Source organism: Oratosquilla oratoria, chromosome 10, assembly GCF_046742065.1.
Source record: "Oratosquilla oratoria isolate Oo_2021 chromosome 10, ASM4674206v1, whole genome shotgun sequence".
NCBI lineage: Eukaryota > Metazoa > Arthropoda > Malacostraca > Stomatopoda > Squillidae > Oratosquilla > Oratosquilla oratoria.
In genome coordinates, this window is record NC_134786.1 from 24,164,779 (window position 1) to 24,189,536 (window position 24,758).

Consider the following 24,758-nt stretch of genomic DNA (forward strand, 5'->3'; position numbering starts at 1 on the left):
TTCATGGCAGAATGGGTCATCAGTAATATTTTACAAATGTGCTACGACATTACTTTGTTGTGATATCTAATCATTTTTCAGCAGGGTCTGTATCACCAATCCTTTTCATATGTTTGCATTGTATTTATATTGAATGGGGGTACAAGAATTTTTTTTTGGATAATCAAGGGATATAGGCACTGAAAAAGGTTAATAACCACTGTTCTGTATCAACAACACTCTCATACCACACATACATACACCCAAGATTCCATAACTTATGATACATCCATGTCATTCAAATAACACATCACAAACATAAGGAATAAATGCACATCTAGACTTACCATACTGTACTTAAAACAATTACAGCAACAACATTTGGACAAAACAAAGAAATTAATACTACAGTATACAAACAATGCATACTCTCATTGATGAATCATGCGAGCCCCATATGGACCCCTAATCTCACTAAGACACACCACAACACCCTTCAGACCATATATTACAAAGCCCTAAAAACAATGACCAGCTGTACAAATACAACACCTGCAAACCATTTACACCATGAAACAAGTCCTCAAAGTCAAGGATCATCTTGACATGAGAGGAACACAAACACTTGCCACAGCCTCCACAAACACAGCACACCCACTACACTACATAGCTACACCATGAAGCAAAAGTCCTCAAAGTCATGGATCATCTTGACATGAGAGGCACACAAACACTTGCCACAGCCTCCACAAACACAGCACACCCACTACACTACATAGCAGAACACTCACACATGCCAACAAACATCAAAACAACACCTACATACCTACATCACACACAAATACTCTTTTCTCTTCCTACACAAAAACCAGACACCAGCCTACAGAAGCATATCCATAACCATATCATTCACTACTCTATCAACAAACAACAATATGTTGGTGCATGCCAGACCCCTGATATCCATCCCTCTGAATCCTCTCTCCCCTGAAAGTACAGAGTATCTGGCCATGCTGCAATACAACCACCATCCAGCCCTTCTAAGCTATCATAAGAGGTTGGATGACAGCACTGCATACAACTGTCCAGGATGTAACACTTCAGCCCATACTAAACAATGGATTATGAAAGACTGTACACAATCATGTATGCCAACAACACAATATACACTATAACACTTTTTTGGGAAAACCATGTTTCAGCAATGGCATTCCTCAGAGTGACTGCTCAGCTAGACAGTCTAAGGAACAACAATATCAACAACAATCTTTTTCTCCAGGTCTCTCTTGCAAAGAACCACAGTTTTCAGGTAAATAACAAAAGCCACCAGATTGGCCCATAAGTTACTTAAGGAAGAAATGTGTTGTTACTTGGGTAGGGCTAGGACAGGGCAGTGTAGGTCAAAGTGTTCCATGTCTTCTGTGTGATGGTTGTATCAGGGGCAATTTGTTTCTATGACCAAACATATTCTGTGTTGGTACTGTTTTAGGGCTGGATGGTGACCTGAACACCATCTTATTAGTGTGGTAGTTGCTTCTAGGACTTAGGAAAGAACTTTCTTTAGGGCTAATGCATGGATGCATGTCCACCACACCAAGACCCCATATTTCTTGTGCTAATGTATAATAGGCAAGTATTGTATACTGGACTTTGATAAGCCTCATTATACCTCCTAACATGTAGTCCAACACAGATACAACTGGAGAAAAATTCACGAAGATTTTTGATATCCAATGAGCTGAAGATGCAAACTACAGGTACTCCTCGTTTAACGACGACAATTGGGACCAGCGCACCGTCGTTAACCGAATTGGTCGTTAAGCGAAAGTGTATACATATACGTACATGTACTGTATGTACAATGTCCAGCAATACATGTATCTTTATTTTCATGTATTTTCCCTCTTTTATACAGTACATTAAAGCTTTATTTACTGTTTATTTACGGTGGTTAGGTTCCTAAAATTACCGTATATGACCAAATCCGCGTATGCTGACATTCCATATTGAATACCGGGGTATTTTTTTAGTTTCGACCATGGACGCAATATAGCAATAGAAAATTGATTATTAATTTTGTAAATTAAAATGTATCAACGTAATATGCAATTTTGTGGGCGGAAATGAAAGTAAAAAATACCTTGCTACAAGAAAATATGCTAATGAACGAAGTCGGTAGCATAGGCTCAGGACGCCATCTTGTCGTCTGCTAACGTCTCTCACGACGACGAGCCGGATGACATTTAATTTGCAGGTAATGATTTATCAAACACAGGTTAGGTTAGTTTAGTTTAGGTTAGACGAATTAATTTATCATCCTTTCATTTCTTCGACATCGGCATCTATCATAACAAACATGGTGTACCATTCGTCCGACATGACTTCGTTACTTACGAAATCTGTTTTAGCATTTTTTTTTTCATTTCCGCTCACAAAATTGCATATTACGTTGATACATTATAATTTACAAAATTAATAATTAATTTTCTATTGTTATATTGCGCCCATGGTCGAAACTAAAATTTTACCACTACCAGTATACACTGTACCCCAGGTAGTTTTTGCAGCTTGCAGGATGGTAATGTAGACCTAAGCTTCAGAACACTTTACCTCACAGCTAATATCCACCATACAAGTTCATTTATAACATCATACAAATTTGCCTCAGCCAACTTAATTATCATACACGACGTCGTAACTTCGGAGATTTACGTTAAACGACGTCATAAAGCCCGTCGTTACTCCAAGTTGTCATTAACCGAGTAGGTCGTTAAACGAGGAGTACCTGTACATTAAAATTAGGAAATTAACAGGAAATACAATGTGCAAAAATCAAGCTATCCAAAAAAAAGGTAGCAAATGCTCAGTGTGACAGTAAAATAAACTAAATTGTGAAAAATACATTCAAAATCAAGGGGAGCAGTTACCTTGTGGTACTGAGAGCATGATATTAGTAAACACCTGTCCAATTCGCTCTCAAATCCAATGAGGTGCTTATTACTTTTTGTCAGAACAGTTAACAATCTATGATATAATCAAACACTATGGGAGCTGTGAGTCTTCTACAAGAAAGACCTAAAAAACAATGGACTGATTGGCTGACTGACTGCAAACACCCTAAAACTGATTGAATTTCTCACAATGACAGTCAAATAATTTTTACCTTGTCTACTTTTGAACCAGATGATGGTTTAACCTCAAAAACACTGTTTCCCATCTGTTGAGCTTTATATTCTTTCCACTCTTCACGATGCTCTTGTCCTTTTGCAATAAAGGCTAAAAAGTCATCATCAATATCTTCATCATCTTCAATCACCATGGAACTGCAAATCTGAGCTTGCAAGGACTCAGAATCACTCATCTGTTCTTTAGCCTTCTTCCTTTTCTTTTTCCTTCTCCTCTTCTGATGGATTCGATTTCTGAGTCTGCTACGAGGTCTCTTCGGCCATGGTGAAATCTAACAAAGATAAATGACAAAAAAATTATAATAAAAGGCTGAAGGGACAAAACTTTACGAGGCTATCTATCTATATACAAAGGGCTTCTCCCCCTCTCCCCCTTATTAGGGAGGTAGCCAAGCCAAAGGTACACACCCACTCCCACCCATCCACCATTTCTGTTTCCCTCACATCTCAGCTTCTTGTGGATGAAATGTCATCCCTGTCTACTGCCCACTGCCAGTTGACTTACATGGCAACCCCCCAAACCTCTCCATTATGCAAAAAATAGAGAAGATGAGGAGACATCCCTTTGGGCTGCATCAAAATATCCACACAAAACCACTCCCACTCCTCCCTATTCCCCCCTCACTCCCTTCCTTGCTTGACAGACATATAAAAGATAGAAGATGGGGAGAAAATCCTTTTGGGCTGTGTCAAAATATATATCATCTATACACAGCCATTCTCCACTCACTTCTATCCCCTGCCTTCTCCATTTCTTGCTCAAAGCCCCTTTCACCCCATCCATCCATACATCTCCTTCTTGATCATCCCCTCAAGTTCACTCCATCCACCTGCCTTCCACACCTCTTTTGCTAATCTTTTTTCACTTTACAATGCTAACATGCTAACACATGGTACTATAACATTCCACATGATATGTCTATGTAAGGGATGAGGTTGAGAGCATTATGTATTACTGTACATAAAAAATATTAATGAATAGGCAAAGTATAGGAATTCATGATATGTAAGGAAGAGTAATGAAGTTAACAAACTTAAGACATTAATGATTTCATTTACTTAAATAGGAAAAGTAACAACAAAGTCAGTTTATTAACAGGTCAGTACTGAGTTCATCCCCAACAGTACAACAGTTTTCAGACACAAAATGGTCATGATGAACAACTACTTGGGACTAAAGCATGAATCTAATAATGATCTCCATATTCAATATTCATGGATATGGCACACAATACAGATGACCAATAATGGTTAAAGTTAAATATGTATGCTGGAGAAGTTACAATTGTATTAACCCTATCAACCCAGAGCCACATTTAATATATACCGTATTTTCCGGCGTATAGTGCACGACTTTTTTCCGTTGGAAGGGCCTAAAAATGGGGGGTGCGCGTTGTCCGGCGGTGCGCATTATCTACGGCCTACGATAAAAAATTCTGCAGCTGTGTGTGTAATTTTTTTCACAACAACGTGACGATGTTGGCCGTCACAAAGACGGGACGGCACACTTCTCCGTGACGTTCCGTGAGAACAAGAACAGCCATGGTGACATGAAAGAATACGCCAGCATGGGCTATATAAATATTTGGTATAGGTAGGTATCTATCGAATCTTATTTTTCATGTTTAAATAGGCCTAAACACCATGAAACATGATCAATATTCATGATATTTGCCCATGTTCACAGCATCCTAGTTTGAATTTTTATGTTGGCTTTGTTGCTTCTCTTTAGGTATTGTTGCGGCCGTTCATAAACTCGTGTCAAACACCTGACTACAACACCCTCTTTCGGGAGTTATATTAACTAAACGTCACCTCGATGAGAGACTGTCCTATTTCACCACTGTTATTGCAGGTTCAAAGCTAAAACGAAAGTCTGTAGTTTGTTTCAGTATTAAAATAAAAAATGGTAAAGACGAATTATTTCCTCAGGATATAAAATGAACATTTTCTATTAAAATCCCGAAATTTTTCTGTATATTACTTTCAATAAACTTTTTTTAGATCATATTTCCTACAAACTATTTAAGCTACAAAGTAATAAGGGACCAACGCACAACATGAGTCATATACCGGTACATGTGGTTCCGACTTTTTCTTAGTTGTGTCCTGAATGATGTCTAAACTGATACTTAATTTAGTGACAAATCAACAGATTTCCTAGCGGTGGCTCTAGCCAATGAAAAATACTTCTCCATGTAACCTTGTTCACATGATACTAAGTAATTAATCGCCGTTATTTCATTGGTTTATTTTTACTAACATTGATTATCTAGTCTATGCAAATATTTGGGATCCGTAAAACAGCACTGATACCAACATCATGAACGTTGGCCGTTTTAGCTCACCCGGAATATACTAGATCAGGGCTGAGATTGACAGTTCTATTGCCAATCTAGCCTACACTAAACACCCTCTTGCGAGAGTTTGTTAAACTAAACGTCACTTCAGTAAAGACACTTATGAACCGAACCACAGTTTGTTGCTGCATGGCGGTAAAAACTTGTACACGGTGATAAAAACTTGTAAGATGAATTATTCCCTCAGGATAGTAAATTACAATTTTTCTGTAAAAATCCAAAAATTTTCATGTACATTTTGTATTCAATAAACTTTTCATGGCTCAAATTTCCCACAAAACAATGGACCAACGCAAGCAGGAGTCACATACATGCAGTTCATGAGCTTTAGCCACCAGTGACTTTTCCTGGCATGCGCGTTATACGTCGGTGCGCGCTATCTGTGTACTGAGATAACGAAGTGCATGGGTGCGCATTATAACCCGATGCGCATTTTAAGCCGGAAAATACAGTATATACCTTTTTTTAGGTAAATTCCATACAATACTATCTGAAGGAAAGACATCAAAATGAAAGATTGGAATCAATCCCTCTGTTTCAGTGACATTCTCTAAACTAAATTATCAGGCATTACCCAGAATAAAATCAGTAAAATTCATTATCAAAGGAAAGGGATTAACCAACATATTCTTCACATTTAATAAGCTGAATATATTACTCGGACATGGCACCATAGAGCTCTGGAGTTCTCATTCAAGGAGGGTAATAGGTGTCAATCACTAGTCCAGCATGTATTTACCTAGTTGTACCTAGTTCTACCTACCAATGACCCAGCCACCTTCATACTTCTGCCTAGCATCCTCACCTTTACCTCCTTTACCACTCCATCCATATATTCACTTAACAACCAGGGCAACCTTACAATCCTGACACAATAAGACCCAACTGAATAAAATTGTAATTGGTACCACTGCTGTGAAATATCTAATTCCTTAATAATTAATTGTTACACTAAGTTTCCCTCACAAGAAATCCACAGCCTTGAACACCAGATAAAGGAAGTTGACTGCTGAGGTGGTCATCCATGAGCAACAGATTAAAGTAAATAAATGAAAAATAAATAAATAAAGGGACTACACCCTTCCATGCCTGACACAAGTTGCCCATCAGTTGTTCAGACCATGCTCACCTGGGTCACAGAACGAATTATGTATTAATCGAAATAACTTTTACAGATAATGAATAGCTTAATTCTATTAATATGCATGGTGAATGCCATGGACTGGAATCCAGTACGTCTGGGAGCCCTGGTACAGCATCAAGAAAACCTGATAATGGTAAACCATATCCTTAGTATTGTTTTAGATTATAAAATTATAGCAATAATAAAAGATAATGTTGACTTCATGACAGTAAATTTAAATTTATTAAACAAGAATATCTCCAATAAAAATGTTGTTCAAAGGAAACTTGAAAGATAAGGGAGATAGAAAATAAACTTGATCTCATAGATTCAAATTTCAAAAGAAATGGTAGACAAAAGAGAAGTTTGGTGGTTATAGCTTTAGGAGCTCTTGCTGGATTAGGAATATCCAATTTTGCCTTCCTTGCTGACTTAAGATTTTTATGAATAGATTGAATGAGAAAGTAGCAAAAATTGATAATATACAAACAAACATGAGAGGACGTCCTAGGATCAGGTGGATGGATGGGGTGAAGGGGGCTTTGGGGAAGAGGGGAATGTCTGTTGAGGAAGGACCAGAGAGGACAGAAGACAGAGGTGAATGGAGAATGGTTGTATATGGATGATGTTGTGATGCATGAGGTGGAATGGGCAGGGGGATGGGGGGTGAGGTAGTATGTGTGAGCAAATCTTGACGCAGCCCGAAGGAATCAAGAGTAACTACTTACTTTTACAGGTAGTGGTGGAATAAAGAGTAACTACTTACTTTTACAGGTAGTGGTGGAATAAACATGTTGGTGCTTTTTGGATCTTTGACCATGGGCATCATAGCACGGTAATATGCCCAAAATCTTTGGTACTTTGGATGTTCATACCATTGCCTGACTTTAGAATGTGTGGTCTCTTTCCCATTCACCTCCATCTGTGAAAAATTACAATTTGCATAAAAAAAATGCAACCATAATAATAAATAGGGGCACATAAAAAAATTTCACCCCAGAATGCCCACATGAAGAATTGTCACCCCATGAGATCCCACCTGAAGAACTGTCACCCCATACGCCAAATATCAACAATGGAATAAAGATTAGGTTAGGTTACAACTATCACGAAGAGTAGGATAAACTTTTACTTTCATGCATCCAAGGATTTTTTCTTTAAGAGATCTAGTTTTACTTAAAGAAATATCTTCAATAAAAGAGTGCCTGAAATAATAATGACATTAATAACAATATCAATAACTGCCTCAGAGGGAGGAATTGGTGAGGAACAGTGTGGTTTTAGGACAGGTAGGAGTTGTGTAGATCAGATTTTTGTGGTAAGACAGATTTGTGAGAAAGCTATAGGAAAAGGTAAGGTTGTTTGTTGGGATTTTATAGATTTGGAAAAGGCTTATGACAGGGTAAACAGGAAGGCATTGTTGGAGGTACTGCAGATATATGGGAGAGGAGGAAAGTTGTTAAGAATAGTCAAGAGTTTTTACGAGAGTAGTAGAGCTTGTGTTAGGATTAGAAATGGAGAGTGAATGGTTTGAGATAAAGGTGAGACTTCGTCAGGGATGTGTTATGTCACCCTGGCTGTTCAATCTATAGGTGGATGGGGTGGTGCGAGAGGTGAATGGAAGGGTAGTGGGTCAGGGGTTGGAGATGGTTAAAGAAAATGGAGAAAAGTGGGAAATAAGCCAGCTGTTGTTTGCTGATGACACTGCACTTATAGCAGCATCAGAGGAGGGATTGAGAAAATTAGTAACAGAGTTTGAGGTGTGTAAAAGAAGGAAGCTGAAGATAAATGTGGGCAAAATTAAGGTGATGAGATGTACAAGGGGAGAGAGTGACAGCAGGCTGGAAGTGAGCATTAAGGGAGAGAGACTGGAAGAAGTGGATAGTTTTAGATACTTGGGTGTGAATGTGACAGGAAAGGGAGGAGTGGGGGGTGGAGGTAGAATGTAGATTGAGAGATGTGAGTAAATGCCTTGGTGAATTAAAAACTGTAATGAGAAATAGACATCTGGGAATGGATGCTAAGAGGAGGTTATATGAAGGAGTGATTGTGCCAACAGCAATGTACGGGGCAGAAACATGGAACATAAGAGAGGAAGAAAGGAGTTTGAAGGTGTTCAAGATGAAATGTCTGAGAAGTATGATAGGGGTTACTAAGCTAGATCGAGTGAGAAATGAGGAGGTGAGGAGGAGAACAGGGGTGGAAAGGGAGTTGGGAGATAGGGTTGATGAAAGAGTATTAGGATGGTTTGGACACATGGAAAGAATGAGTGAAGAAAGATTAGTAAAAGAGGTGTGGAAGGCAGAGGTGGAAGGAGTGAATATGAGGGGGGCCGAATTCATGAAGCGGCCTTGCTGTGGATGTGCTGGGTCTTGCGACACTGCTTCTGACCCAGGGCAGTGGACAGGATGCAGGGATGACCCGTCATCCAGGAGGTGCCGAGATAGGAGGGAGGCAGGAAGGTGGAGGGGAGTGGAATGTGTAGGAGATGGAATGGGTGAGAGTGGTTTCTATGCCCTTTTTCTTTTTTGGCTACCCCCCGTGTAAGGGGGAAGAAAGCCTTTGGTATATGTATGTAGTTCTGGTGTGGAATAGAATGGCAGAGTCTAGGTTATTTTCATAAATTTCCTCTTTTTTTTTCCGATTTCCATCGCTTCTAGTGCAACAAGGAGAGTTTACTTGCCAGTTCGGCTTTATGTCTGTCAGTATCGCTTATTCTGACTTAGTTTTTTTTTTTTTATCATTTTGAGACCTAGGTTTAAGTTTGCCTTTTGCAAGTAAAATCTAAGTTGCCTGGCCCAGTAATTTCCTTGTCTTTCAAATAGGTCTTGAAAAATGAGTTTGACTAGCTTGTTCCCCCTATCTCAAATGATGTGAAAAAAGGCCAGGAAGAAAATGACCAACTGTTGCTGGATTTATTGCAAGAGGTAACTGAAATGAAGGCTACACTCAAGATTATGATGGGAGACTTTAATTTGCCACAAGTAAATTGTGAAGAAAAAAAAAAAATGCACTACCAAACCTGGAATGAATTATTTTGGAACAAAATTTCTGGAGAAGGTGTATGATTACTTTTCCACCCAATATGTGGAGAAAATTACTAGAATAATTGGTGAAAGTGGGGGTAATACACTAGATTTATTTTTCACTAATGAAAAATAAATTGTTGAAGAGGTTACAATTGGAAATCCACTGGGGAGAAGTGATCATGCTGTGATACAAGTTAATTGCATTTTGGAGGAGATTGTGGCACATGAAAGAAAAACTACAAATCTGTATGAAAAAGCAGTAATGAGTTGCTGAGTACAGAACTTAACATTGGGTGAAATCCCGATACGAGGCTACCAATATTGAGATGTGGGTAAAATTCAAATCAAAAATGTATGTTGCAATAGACAAGAGTGTACCCAAAAGAAAGATGAGAAATTTAAATCAATCCAGGAAAAGGAAGAATAACAATCTACCAATAAGAAATTTTGGTCAAGAAAAGGAAACAGGTTGTGGATAAAAATGAAATCCTTGAAAAGTAATCTGAATGAATCTACTAGAAACAAGTACCTGGAGACTGAGAAGAAGTATAAACTGAATAATCAAATTAGAAAAGAAACCCAAAATATTGTGAAGCTAAAAGAAAGGAAGATTGTAAAAAATGTGAGGGATAATCTTGAAATGTTTTGGAAATATGTACAAACTAAAACAAAAAGTAAACCAAGGATTCCTGACTTAAACAAGGGCACTGCTGAAGTTGGAAAAACTGAAAGTGATCTGGAAAAATTTAAGTTTTAGCAGAGCAATTTTTGAGGGTCTTTGTTATGAAGCCTGAAGATGAGGTACCACACTGTGTGAAGAATGTACCAACACTGAATCACCTGGAAATTAATAAGGAAAAAATTAAAAAGATCATTAAAAATCTAAAGAGACATAAATCCCCAAGACCTGATGGAATCCACTCTAGGACTATAAAAGAAGCTATGTCTGACTGTCTGCACAATGAAATCCATTGAGAGGCTGCAAAAAATAGGTGTGGCAAGATCTAGGTAAGGCAATGCGGACCTTGGTGAGAGAAATGGGTGTCAGAGCGGAGACTATGAAGAAAGCACTGAACGAGGATCTTCAATATTCCTCATACAAGAGGTGCAAGGGCAAACTACTCACCACCCAGGCCCAAGAGAACCACCTTACAAAAGCCAAGAAATTCTTTAACAAGGTCAAACACCCAGTTGAGCTGGGGATGCTCTGGTTCTTCTAAGACATGAAGAACTTCTGCCAGGACCAGTTGCACAACACACAGAACAACAGGTGGCTAGCCTACAGTCCACACGAAGTCCCACACTTCATGGAGACCAAGTTCCCTCAAATTGTATTTACCTAGTTGTATCTTATGGGAAGGGGAGCTATGCTCATGTTGTCCTGTCTCTGTATCTCATCATGTCTAATTTGTCCTTAAATTCATGTACTGTTTTTGCACACACTATTGTTTCATCAAGTGTGTTTCATACATCCACCACTCTGTGAGGAAAGTTGTTCTTTTGCAGATCTCTTCTATAACTGTCCTTTTTGAGCTTCCTTCCATGTCCTCTTGTTTCTCTTATCCCAATTTAGTAAGTCTTCTCTATCCAGGACTTCTATATCTTTCATAATTCTATACTATTCAACAAATCACCTCTTTCTTTTCTTTGTTCCAGAATCGATAATTCTAGTTTTCACAACCGATCTTCATATGACAATTTTGATAGTGTTGGGGTCATCTTTGTAGTTCCTCTCTAGATTTTCTTTATCTTCCTTATATTCTTTTTTGTACTGGGTGACCATAGTGTCACTGCATACTCCAATTTTAGCCTTATCAATGATTAATATTTTCTTTACCATGTCTTCATCCAAGTACGTAAATGCCACTTTTATTGATCTTAGCAAGTTATAGGTTTTGCCGACAATTTTGTTTATCCATTTGTCAGGGGACATATCCTTTGTGATGATTATTTCTGTCTTTTTTTTAGATTCCATTTACATTAATTCCTTTGCACCAATTTTATATTGTCCTAATATCCTTTTTTTTATTTTTTCCAAATTCCATTATGCTACATTTCTTAGTGTTGAAGTCCACTACCCACTTCTGACTCCATTCCCAAACCCTGCTGATCTTTCTGCAGCAAGTCACAGTCTGTTTCAGTACTCTCTTTAACAGTTTTGCATCATCTGCAAAGAAGCTCATGTAACACTCCACACCCTCATCCATGTCATTCACATAAATAGCAAACATTATTGGAACCAATATTGATCTTTGTGGAACTACACTAATCACCTCTTCCCAAGTAGAACTTTTCTCTCTGAGCACCACCCTCATTTTTCTTCAATGCAAAAAGTCCTCCATCAATTTCAGTAGTTTACCTTGTATTCCTCCTATGGTTTCCAGTTTTCTTAATAGTTTTTAGTGAGGGACTTCATCAAAAACTTTTTGTAGATCTAGGTAGGCACAACTGGCCCATCCATCCCTTTCCTGTATTATATCCAATAGTAAAAGAGTAGAAACAGATCAAATTTGTAGTACATGATCTTCCCTGTCTAAAACTGAATTGTCTCGGATTTAGTATATTGTTCTCCAGATGTTTTATCCATCTACTTTTTATCAAATTTTCACAAATTTTGGCTACTGTGCTTGTAAGGGAGATCAGTCTGTAATGTGTTGGGTCTTCCTTATTTCCTCCTTTATAAATTGGTACTATATCAACATTTTTTCAGTCTTCTGGTATTATTCCTTCCTTGAGTGAGCAACTTATGTTGTATTTTGTCTATTAGTTCTTCTTTACATTCTTTCAGCATCCAGTTTGCTATTCCATCTGGGCCGTGTGATTTTTTGACATCAAGTTTCATTATTTGGCCCATTATTCCATGATACTGTTATTTCCCTCATTTGGGGGCCGGGCAGTGGGATTTACTTCTCTTCCTTCATCCCAAGGTTTTACATTTTTTCTAGTGAAAACTTACTCTAAGTGCTTACTCATGCCTTCAGCCATTTCTGTGTCCTCTGTGTATTCCATATTTCCTTGGCATAGTTTCACTATTTCCAGTTTGTTTTTTAGTTTACCATTTACATATCTATAGAATAGTTTTGGTTAATCCTTACATTGTTTGTACAAAAAACGCATTTTACTTGGCTAATAAACGTACAGTACATACACATACCAAAGGCTTTTTCCCCCTTACAAGGGGGGGGTAGCCAAAAAGAAAAAGGCATAGAAATCACTCCCACCCATTCCATCTCCTACACATTCCACTCCCCTCCACCATCCTCCCTCCCTCCTATCTTGGCACCTCCTGGATGACGGGCCATCCCTGCATCCTGTCCACTGCCCAGGGTCAGAAGCAGTGTTGCAAGACACAGCACATCCACAGCAAGGCCACTTCAAAAATTCGGCGACCCCCCTCTCCGTCCCCTCATACAGAAAAGGAGAAGACGGGGAGAAATCCCTTTGGGCTGCGTCAATTTTTTTTCATACATACTTCCTCACCCCCCATCCCCCACCCACTCCCCCTCATGCATCACAGCATCATCCATACACAACCCTTCTCCATTCACCCCTATCTTCTGTCCTCTCCCGTCTTTCCTCCACAGACATTCCTCTCTTTTGTAAAGCCCCTTTCACCCCATCCATCCATCTCATCCTAGGGACGCCCCTTCATATTCACTCCTTCCACCTCCACCTTCCACACTTTTACTAATCTTTCTTCACTCATTCTTTCCATGTGTCCAAACCATCCTAATACTCTTTCATCAACCCTATCTCCCAGCTCCCTTTCCACCCCTGTTCTCCTCCTCATGTCCTCATTTCTCACTCTATCTAACCTAGTAACCCCTATCATACTTCTCAGACATTTCATCTCAAACACCTTCAAACTCCTTCTCTCTTCCTCTCTCATGTTCCATGTTTTTGCCCCGTACATTGCTGTGGGAACAATCACTACTTCATATAACCTCCTCTTAGCATCCATTCCCAGATGTCTATTTCTCATTACACATTTTAATCCACCAAGGCATTTATTCGCTCCTCTCAATCTACATTCTACCTCCACCCCCACTCCTCCCTTTCCTGTCACATTCACACCCAAGTATCTAAAACTATCCACTTCCTCCACTTTCTCACCCTTAATGCTCACTTCCAGCCTACTGTCACTCTCTCCCCTTGTACATCTCATTCCCTTAGTTTTGCCCACATTTATCTTCAGCTTCCTTCTTTCACACACCTTCTCAAACTGTCACTAACTTCCTCAATCCCTCCTCTGATCCTGCGACAAGCGCAGTGTCATCAGCAAACAACAGCTGCCTCACCTCCTACTTTTCTCCATTTTCTTTAATCATCTCCAACCCCTGATCCACTACCCTTCCATTTACCTCTCACACCACTCCATCCATGTAAAGATTGAACAACCAGGGCAACATAACACATCCTTGACGAAGTCCCACCTTTACCTCAAACCATTCACTCTCTCCATTTCTAATCCTAACGCAAGCTCTACTACTCTCATAAAAACTCTTGACTGCTCTTAACAGCTTTTCTCCTATCCCATATATCTGCAAGACCTCCCACAGTGCCTTCCTGTCTACCCTGTTGTAAGGCTTTTCCAGATCCATAAAAGTCCAAAAAACATCCTTACCTTTTCCTATAGCTTTCTCACATATCTGCCTTACCACAAAAATCTGATCTACACATCCCCTACCTGTCCTAAAACCACTGTTCCTCACCAATTATTCCCTCTGTTCCTCTCATAATCCTCTCAATCAAGACCCTCCCATAAGCCTTCCCAACTACACTCAACAAGCTGATCCCTCTGTAACTACTACACTCACACTTGTCCCCCTTTCCTTTGTAAAGTGGAACTATACAGGCACTCCTCCAGTCCTCCGGCACTCTACCCTCTCTTAAACAGACTTTAAATAACCTCACCAGCCAGTCCACCATAACTGTACCTCCTTTCTTCAGACATTCTGCATGGCATCCATCCAACCCAGGTGCTTTACCTGCTCTCATCATCTTAACGGCTGCTTTCACTTCATCCTTCCCTATTTCTCCTCCATTTTCCTCACTCATCACTCATTTTCTTAGTGCTTCCTACTGGAACTACCTTTCCCTCCCTATCCTCTTTCACATTTAGCAACTCCCTAAAATACTCTGCCCACCTTCCTCTCACTGCCTTCTCTTCCATTATCATCTCTCCATCTGCACCTTTTACCTTTTCTTCCCTACTTGATTTGCCTCCTCTTCCTCTTTTAATTTCCTTCCAAAACATCTTTTTTATTACTTTCAAATTTTTCTTTCATACTCTTTCCCCATTTCACATCTGTTCTCTTCTTTGCTTCCTTTATCTTATGCTTAACTTCCTTTCTCTTTACTTTGTACCTCTCATACGATTCCCTCATCCTAAATTGTAGCCACTCTATGAATGCCTGCTTCTTCTCTTCTACACCCTTCTTTGCTTCCTCATCCCACCACTCACTACCCTTCCTTCTATTTCCTCCCGCCCTCCTTGTTCCACACACCATCTTTGCACACCTTATGACTCCCTCCTTGAACCATCCCCATTCCTCCTCCACTCCTAGTTCTACTCTATCCTTTACTCTCTCCCACTCTTCTCTCAACTTCTTATACTCATTCTCCTTTTTTTCCTCATTTAAGCAGTTCACTCTAATTACCACCCTACCTACTGCCCTTTTCCTGTTTCTCCACCTACTCTCCACTCTCAATTTATGTTCCACCAGGAAATGATCCGATATTCCCCCACTCTCTCCCCTTAGAACATGTACATCCTTAACCTCTTCAGTACGGGCCAAAATCTTGCGGGCAGCATTAGCTGCCAGACGTACGATGTGTCATATTAATACTCGCATAATAAAATATAGTCACCGCTTATATTGATCGTTCTCTCTTTCACCCGTGAATTTTGATAACCATAGAAAATGTGATGAAGACAGTTTAGAGAGTATGTCATTACGCAGGGGCAACTACAATAAATATAATCAAGACGCCGATATGGCAGCCTCGCGTATCCACTTGCTCCTCATGCCGCCTACGTATGAGGCACCGTATGGAAGGGGTTAACCCTTCCTACCATACTCCTGGTCAACACTATATAGTCCATTAACACTATCTGGCACCCTTCCATCCACCACCCTCTCCCATGTGTACTTATGCTTGGCTTTCTTCTTAAACACTGTATTTGCTATCATCAACTCTCAAGACACATCTCCACTACGATTTTTACCTGGAACTCCATACTTCCCAATCACTCCGTCAATTGGTTCATTTCCTACCCTAGCATTTAGGTCTCCCAATACAACTACATTGACATTTCTCCCTAATCCCTCTATGCACTCATTTATATCTACTCAAAAAGCCTCCCTTTCCTCTACACTCTTTTCACTACCAGGCCCATACGCACTTACAAAAACCCACATCTCCTTTCCCAGCTTCACCTTCATCCACATCAACCTTGATGACACCTCCTTCCACTCCACTACCCGCTTACTTATCTCTTCACTTACTAGTACAGCCACCCCTTCTCTCCCTCGTCCCCTCTTCACTCCTGAGTACCTCCGAGCTACACTCTCAAACTCACAGTTGCCCTTTCCTTTCATCTTAGTTTCACTCAAAGCCAGTACATCCATCTTTCTTCTCACAAACATACTGCCTATCTCTTCCCTTTTACTCTCATCTGTACCACATCCATGCACATTAAAAGACCCAAACCTTAGGGTACTGGTTGGAAAGCTCCCAGACCCCCTTATGCCTTTACTTTCTTTTTTAGGAATATCCCCTTTTGGGGCTACAGGTAGGACTTCTAATCCCATACCCCGTCCCTTTTTTGTCGCCTTTTATGACTCAAGTGGAAATACTTGGTGGCAGTATTCTTTTGCCCCCACCACAGGCTACATACTGTAAAATACTAATAATATCTAATTCTAAACCTTCTAATGTATTTATGAAAGAGAAAAACAATTGTACATTGTACTACTTACATAGTTCTACCACTCATCACTCACACCACAACAGTCACTCACTACCCTCACTGTCCAATTGTTCTGGCACATCCACATCCACCTGCACATCCACATCCTCTTCTGTCATGTCTTTTTGCACTGGTGCTTTTTTAAAGAATTGCAACATGGTGGTCTGGTGCTGTTTCTTTTGAAATTCTCTGTGCATGTGTGTGTAGCAGAACACTGCATCCATGACTTTTCTTCTAACTGTGCTGCTACGTTCCACATTGGGGTCCATATTTTCAAATTTGTCAATAGAGTCCTTAAGTTGTGCCTGCACTTCACCAAATCCCTTGGCCACAGGGTCACTGGTGCTTGCAGAAGACGATAAAGGACGTTTTGGGGCCATGATGATAGGCTGGTAGTACAGTATAATAGTATGCTGATATGAGGAGGTCTGTTCTCGTTGCTAGTAGCAGAGTAAGCCAGTAAACATTGAATGAGGAGTGGGAAGGCCCGCCACTTGTCGGCCGGCCGCGGAACTCTCTGGCAGACAGTTTGAAAATGCGGTTGGGCCAAATCACGTCTCAGCAAATAAATAGCGTAAATCAAATTAATTCTAATATTTTTTAGGTCGCGTCATAACAAATTCGCACACATCAAAGATGCGTAAATCAAGAGTTACCTGTATATATCACTCTTATAGCTATTGGTAAATTATAAATGTTTATCTTAAAACGCTTGTTTATGTTTATGTGATAGTATCTGTATTATCATTGGAACGCTGTCACCTTGATGAGTGTTGCCATTAGGCCCTTTTATAAAAGGATCAAATTAAAAAAATATATAAATAAAAATAAACGAATAAGTAAAATCCACAAACACGAAAAATGTGACTATGGTACTTTAGAATTACCATAAGTGATTTATGAAACCAAACAAGAACTACAATAAATAATGAAAACAGTAATATCAACAACAAAAATGATGAACCATGTGTTGAGTGTATCAAGGTATGGCTGGATTATTTCTGCAGCTTTGTCTGTGTTACGATGTGTGCATGTGATTGTTATGTCATCTGCGTAGGAAGAGATTTGTATTTCTGAGGTGTCTGGTGTGGGTAAGTCATGCCACCACCCGGCACTTCTAAGCTACCAGAAGAGGCTGGATGACCGCATTGTGAACAGCTGCCCAGGATGTAACACTTCACCCCATACCATACAACACATAATGGAAGACTGCATTATACTCAATCATGCACGCAAACAACACAACATACACTCTATAAAGGATTTGTGGAAAAACCCAGTTTCGGCTGTGGCTTTCCTTGGGACGGGACTGCTTGGACAGTCTAGGGAACGACAACAACAACAACAACAACAACAAAAATGATAATCATAACACTATTGATAACTAAAATTATAATAATAATAACAATAACAATAATAATAATAATAGTAATAGTAATAATAGTACATACATACATATACCAAGGCTTTTTCCCCCTTACAAGGGAGGTAGCCAAAAAGGGAAAGGCATAAAATCATTTCCACCCATTCCATCCCTGAATACATTCCACACCCCTCCACCCTCCCTATTATCTGAGCACCTCCTGATAATAATAATTATAATAATAAATAATAATGATAATAATGATAATAACAACTGTAATAATAATAATATCACTAGCATTAATAACAATAACAACATCAATAATAATAGTAAACCGACATGTTAATTCATGAATTAACAGTTTGGGGGTCCGTAGAAAATCTTAAAACTTTACTAGGGGGTCGATGAGCTTAAAAGTTTGGGAACCCCTGGTCTAGAGGAAAATTATACATATACCATTTTTTTTTTTCCTTTACAAGGGAGGTAGCCAGAGTCAAAAGACATAATTCTACTCCCAGCCACCACCCCTCCCTCCTTCTCATCTTTGCTTATCCTGGATGATGGGTCATCTCTGCATCTCGCCCATCACACTGATTCAGAAGCAATGCAGCAAGACACAGCACATCCACAGCCAGGCTGCTTCATTTAACCCTTTGGATACCATGACACCTACATAGGCATCATGAGATGTGAGTATATGAGGATGCCAGCATTGGCTTCCTGATTGTATTTATTTGCTGGAGGCTCAGGACAGCTTCTTTGAATGAGCTGTATTTGGCAAAAGATCCTCTAAGAGATGCACTTTGAATTTTGAGAATACATCAATTTTTGGCCAAGATATGACGTTTTTCTTTCCTTTCTGAAAAAGTGTCAAATTTATCCCAAACACCCTGGATAAGTCATGTCAAATAATATATTTTGCTTTTTTATTTCCAGGCAGAGTTGCATTCATACAAGCACCCAATAATGATGCATAGTGTTACTTGATTGTGATGACGAGATCCTCTGTCATCTCCACAAGTCAGAGATGAAAGTACGTTTCCCCCTGCACCTACAGCTATTCCATCTCCACTACCTACTGAGAAAAATCATTTGCCTAGGACGTCTGAAGTTCCAGCTGGGACACATAAAAGGAAGAGAGTACCTGACCCAAAGAAATCCTCTATACTTGATAACACACTGTCAATCTTGAAATCATGTGTAATAAACCAGTAAAAACAGACATACCATAAGCATGTGACATAATGGTCCAAAACGCTTTCAGGATGCATCCTAAAAGTCAGAATGTAGAACCAGTGAGTCTTACAATATTTTTTGGGAAGGTGCAAGAGGAAGTAAATGAAAATAAAGAACAGAGTGTGCCTTAAGTTTATTTTACCTAGTTCTATTCCTTGAATCTTTCAAACAGTATATGCATTATGTCTGAAAACATTAGCATCCTGGCAAGCACTTTTTCCCTCATTGTTGAAGTAGGTGCAGAACATATCACAAATGGCTCTAGTTTCTTGTGCAGGCCTTTGGCCTGGAGCTTGAAACTCTTCTCAACCATTGACTACATTGTTATGCCATGCTCGGTAACTATTCTTCCATTATCAATATCTTCCCAATCAATCATTTTCGGTGGAACGTCATTCCATCCTGAATTTTGCCGCAAATAGTTATGTAGTACTAGAGCTGCACATTGTTGCCCAAAAGCATCTTCAGACACCCTTCTGGCACTGAGTGCCTGTATTTATATACAAGTCTGTCATATGGCAAATAATTTCCCTTCAATGGCTTCATCATCCATGTTTTCAAGGGAAACGCATCATCTGCTACAATAACGTATGGAGCCAGTCTCTCTGTGTAAGGGATATGCTAAGGATGGGAAATTTTCAGTTCATTGCTGAGCTTTGTTTAGAGCACATTTCTCCCAAACTCCCATCACTGGCTCTCCCATTGGTTCCTACATCACAATACAAAAAATCATATATTCTGCAGTGACCCTTGTAATCAATGAAATCTTATTTGCTGTGACTTGGTTTTGCAATTAAATTCCTTTTTCCATCAAGGACACCAATACACGATGGACAGTCCTGCAGTCTAAAATAAATCTCCTGCCACTTTCTTCTATACTTCTTGCGTATTAGGGATGCTCAGGTAGCTTGGCTGAAGGGCTGTATAGATGGCAGAACTTACACTTGGGATGACAAAGGAGATCACACTGGCTGACATAAAACTAATGGCTGAGGGGACTATTGTGATTCTCCTGGGGGAGAGAAAAATAAATTGTAAACAAATGCAGATATATCAAGGATGACATTATCTAACCTAGCCCAACCCAATCCTTTAGAGCTCTAGAAAGGCTGGATTCTAACCCTTTGAGGTTAGTTTTATCTATATTATCACACTACCAAACATATCCATTTAAGAATGTAATATTATTCCTTAAACTATCTAGCTGACCAGTTCTGGTTAATGGGTCCAACCCAATACTTAGATGCTCCTGTAGCCAAAAGACCAATAGTCAGAAAATTGGCAAGATATACTGAAGCCAAAAAAAAATTTGCCATGAAAAAAATTTCAGTCTCAGCCTTAGGATTTTTTTTTTTTTTAGTTGAGAATGTTGAAATTTCAAAGAGTATGGTCTCTTGACTTCACTGAACCATTTTCTATATATGAATATAAAGTATGAAATAAAATCTAACCTAGCCTAACCTAATCCCTCATCCTTTCCCCTCCCAACAAAAAATTCTGACTACTGGGCCAGTTCATAATATGTTTATATAAAGTTCCTTCAAAAATTACATTAAATTATCATTCAAAAACATGAGCAATCCTAAATTCCATTTCTCACAAAAGGTTATCAAAGAATGGACTAGCACTTATATAACAGATTTTCATCTAAAAAAAAAAATAAAAAAAAACTCGCCTGTAGCTACCTCATGCAGCTCATATTGGTGTCTTGTTTAGCTATGGCAGGTTTTATAAGCTCCAGCACCTCTAAAAATTTGTTTCTGTCCAACAGCATCCAATTTCTACTTATCTTGGTCTTCAAGTCCCAGTTCTTGAACAAGATAGTTATACTGGCTTCCCTCTTCACATCTTGTCAGCCACGGTCAAGTCCATACTTTCCTTTGTTTTTTTTCACCACCTGCAGACTACTTGTGTTCTGCCATTGCAATAACAACTTGGGCCTTAGCCATTAGTGCCTTCTGCTGTCTTGTGTATAGAGGTAGACACATCGAAGAGAGTGTGCGTTTTGTCTATGAGCTGATCACAAAAACAATGGGACCCCATTTGTAAACATACAAAGTTGCTTATGGAATGGACCCTAGTTCACACAAGCAACATTGCAGCACCAAATTCCCGTTTTCAGCACTTTGTAAACAAGCTCCATGTTCCCAAGGTATCGTGAAGATGGTCATTTTGTTCCCAACACAGGACCCCACAGGAAATTTTTGTGGCCTTCTCACATCAAAATCTTATTATATATAATGTCTGATGAGTTGGTGTGGCCTAAATGTGTGGTAAAATCCCTGTGCAAGTTGGCAGAACAGAGTAGATACTCATGGGACCTGAGAAATATTGACTACTCCTAACACAAGCTTGTGCAAAGCTGTCCACCGAAATAGCCCTGGAAATCAAGATTGAGTGCCCAATAATGAGCAATTTGACTGGAGGTAAGGCTTTTTTCACACTGTTTCTTTAATGTATGATAGAATAAATGTAGGACCTGTGCAGCCACCTAAATATAATGGTAAACCAGTAAAAGTAGACATGTATGCAGCCAAGTAATTAATCAATTGTAGGTGAAAATAAAGACAAAACTGCAGTTCTGACTTGCATTTTCCTTTGTATAGTATTTCAGGATAAGACAAACCTAATTAGAAAAATTGGGCTGCTAATAATACCCACTCATTTTAGATGAGAGGGTATAAGTAGTAGTTATTTCTTTTTTTCTAGTCAAGTTTCTTATCTTGACATACTATACAAAGGAAAATGCAAGTCAGAACTAGTTTTGTCTGTATTATGATGCAATTTACCTACAATCAATCAACTACTTGGTTGCATACATGTATTTTTATTGGCTTACCATGAGGAGCTAAGATAAGAGGGAGGAAAGGGTGGATTTTGCTACCTCCCTGGTTGGTAAAAGCCCTTGGTATGTAGATAGAATTATACCAAACTAAGTTATGTAGCATAGCTGTTAAGTTTTCAGTAAATCGCAATTAAAAATATTTTCTCTTGAATTCTCAATCACTAATTTGTTCACAACTTTACTTTTGCTAGATAAACCTAACCTAATCTAGGCAAACCAAACCTTCAGAATAAAAAAAACTTAGTGATTTTCATCCTTCTTCCTACAGTACTATAACCTTTCCCAAAGCGAGATAATCATAAATATAATTCAACCCATGCTTAACTTAAACTAACAGTTTAGCTTAACTATATTTCCAAAAAGGTACTTCTGTCTCTACCCAGAATATACTTACAAAAAAAATAATAAATAAATAAAATTAGACATGATGCATTTTACCAAAATTTAACAAGCAGACATTTATACAAAGAAACAATGTTCTCAATAAAGCTAAAAACTCGTTACACATCAACTTCATGCCAAATTTAAGAAACTAAAGTCATACTTCATCAGAGCACAAAAAGATACAATCAGCACCAAGTAGTTCAGTAGGTAAGATATCTGCAAAATTGGAATTCTATATCTGCCTTGTATTCCTGTCTGTAAGTGGTGAGGAGCTCTTATCAGAGATTAGTTGGTCAGGACCAACACACCATGAGGTAATTTGTAGTGTTCTTGTAGTTTTTGATCAGGGGTGGCAAGAGTACTATCACAAATATTTTATCTAAATTATATATTGCCATAATAATAATTCCGGTATCATAAGTTGCAATTATGTAATGGCCCACCTGTTCACTCACTTTTAGTGTGATTAACCAGTATGGACATCATAGTATAACTTGGTATGACTGCAATACTTAAATCTGGGCAACATAATGCATCATGATGCAAGCAGGTTCAGTACATCATTATGTCATCTTGGCAACAACACCCAGAAGCAGAGAACTACTCTCTTAGTGAGGTCTTGTATGTAGAGCCAGAAGTTTCCTAAGTATATCTGGAAAGATGTGTGGAAGAATTTTGAATGGACCAGTACAAAAGATCACAGAATGTAGTTAGCAAAGAGCACGGAGGTTTTAAAAATTGTAAAGGGATGAGTTGATCAGATTTTTTTTCTGTGAATGAAAAACTATAATATAGTGTAATCACTAATATGGCACCTTCCTTTTACAGGATTACAACTTGGTTCAACTAACATAAAAAGATCATCACTACTTCTAAGTGATACAGTTGATCCAGGTTGATGATCTTCCAGTATTTGCCTTAAGTAATCTGGTTTTCCATATCTAGTTGTCTGGTATACCATAACACAAATCTTAAATACAATTCTGGCTTTATTAGGAAACCAATGAAGCTCTATCAGTACAGATGTAATTCTGTCATGTCTTGCCATGCCTTTTATTAATCTAGCAGCCCTGTTCTTGATATACTGTAATTTCCTTAGCTGGTAGTTCAGCAAACCATCTACTATAATAAAGTAGTAGCCTCTGTCTGTTTGTTTGTTCACAAACTCCTAGGGTTTTGGAGACAGACCCCCCCATAACCATATATATTCTGATACCCTATCACTCCAGGTACTTGGATAACTATATTTCATTAAAAGAGGTTAGGGTTAAGGGTCAAAGTAAGGTGGGGTATGGTGTGGTAACACGCCACTACTGTAGTGTCCCCTTAACTCACATAGCATTTTTGTGACATAAGAATTACTATCATTAAACAAACCATTGTACGTGTCCATAATATTATTTATATTTGTGAAATTAATGTTGCCACAAAATATGATAGCCTTTGTAAGGAGAAAGCATATATATGTAAAATGATTTTATAATTTTAACCAAATATTAAAATATTGGTTATTTTTATCTTATTTTATTTTATTGTGGGCATACAGTAGGAGTGTCTGTCTGTCTGTCAACTCCTAGGGTTTTGGAGACAGACCCCCATAACCATACATATTCTGATACCCTATCACTCCAGGTAAATGATTAACTATATTTCATTTGAAAAAAAGAAATTATTTTGGTTAGGGTTAAGGGTTAAAGTTAGGTGGAGTATGGTGTGGTAATATGCCACTACTGTAGTGTCTCCTTAACACATATAGCATTATTGTGACATTTTTGTGAAATTAATGTTGCCACAAACTATGATAGCTTTTGTAAGGAGAAAGCATGTAAATGTAAAATGATTGTATAATTTTACCAAATGTTGAAATATTGGTTATTTCTATTTGATTTTATTGCGGGCAGAAATACAATTAACGAGTCCAAAGATATTTAAAGTTTGTTCCCATTCTTCTCTTATGGCTGAGTACCTTCCACCATGTAGTGTTAACAATCCACTTCAATGGTTAGGTTAAAGATTATTCACATACTCCTTGATTTTTGCAGATAGACCCCTATAACCACATATATTCTGAAACCTTATAACCCTAAGTACTTGGATAACTATCTTTCATTTGTCTGTTTGTTCACAAATTCCTCCTCGGGTTTTGGAGATAGACCCCCATAACCATATATAGTCTGATACCCTATCACTCCAGGTGCTTGGATAACTATATTTCATTAAAAAATATATATATATTTTGTTTAGGGTTAAAGGGTTAAAGTTAGGTGGGGGTATGGTTAGG

The 24,758-nt window shown here is 38.7% G+C and overlaps 1 protein-coding gene across 6 annotated transcripts in view; it reads right to left on the reverse strand.

Annotated features, from left to right (window-relative positions):
• LOC143029155 (gem-associated protein 8-like) overlaps positions 1–24,758 on the reverse strand; it is a 44,952-nt gene that overhangs the window by 9,394 nt on the left and 10,800 nt on the right. For 3 of the 6 annotated variants that reach the window (XM_076191633.1, XM_076191628.1, XM_076191630.1), the window contains exons 2-3: positions 7,414–7,569; positions 3,143–3,436 (exon numbers count right to left, since the gene is read on the reverse strand). In XM_076191633.1, coding sequence (XP_076047748.1) covers positions 3,143–3,436; positions 7,414–7,569 — 450 coding nt within the window. Of the gene's footprint in view, positions 1–3,142; positions 3,437–7,413; positions 7,570–20,190; positions 20,261–20,933; positions 20,963–22,920; positions 23,130–24,758 lie in introns of those variants that run through there. The other 3 variants (XM_076191629.1, XM_076191631.1, XM_076191632.1) reach the window with 3 other exon arrangements.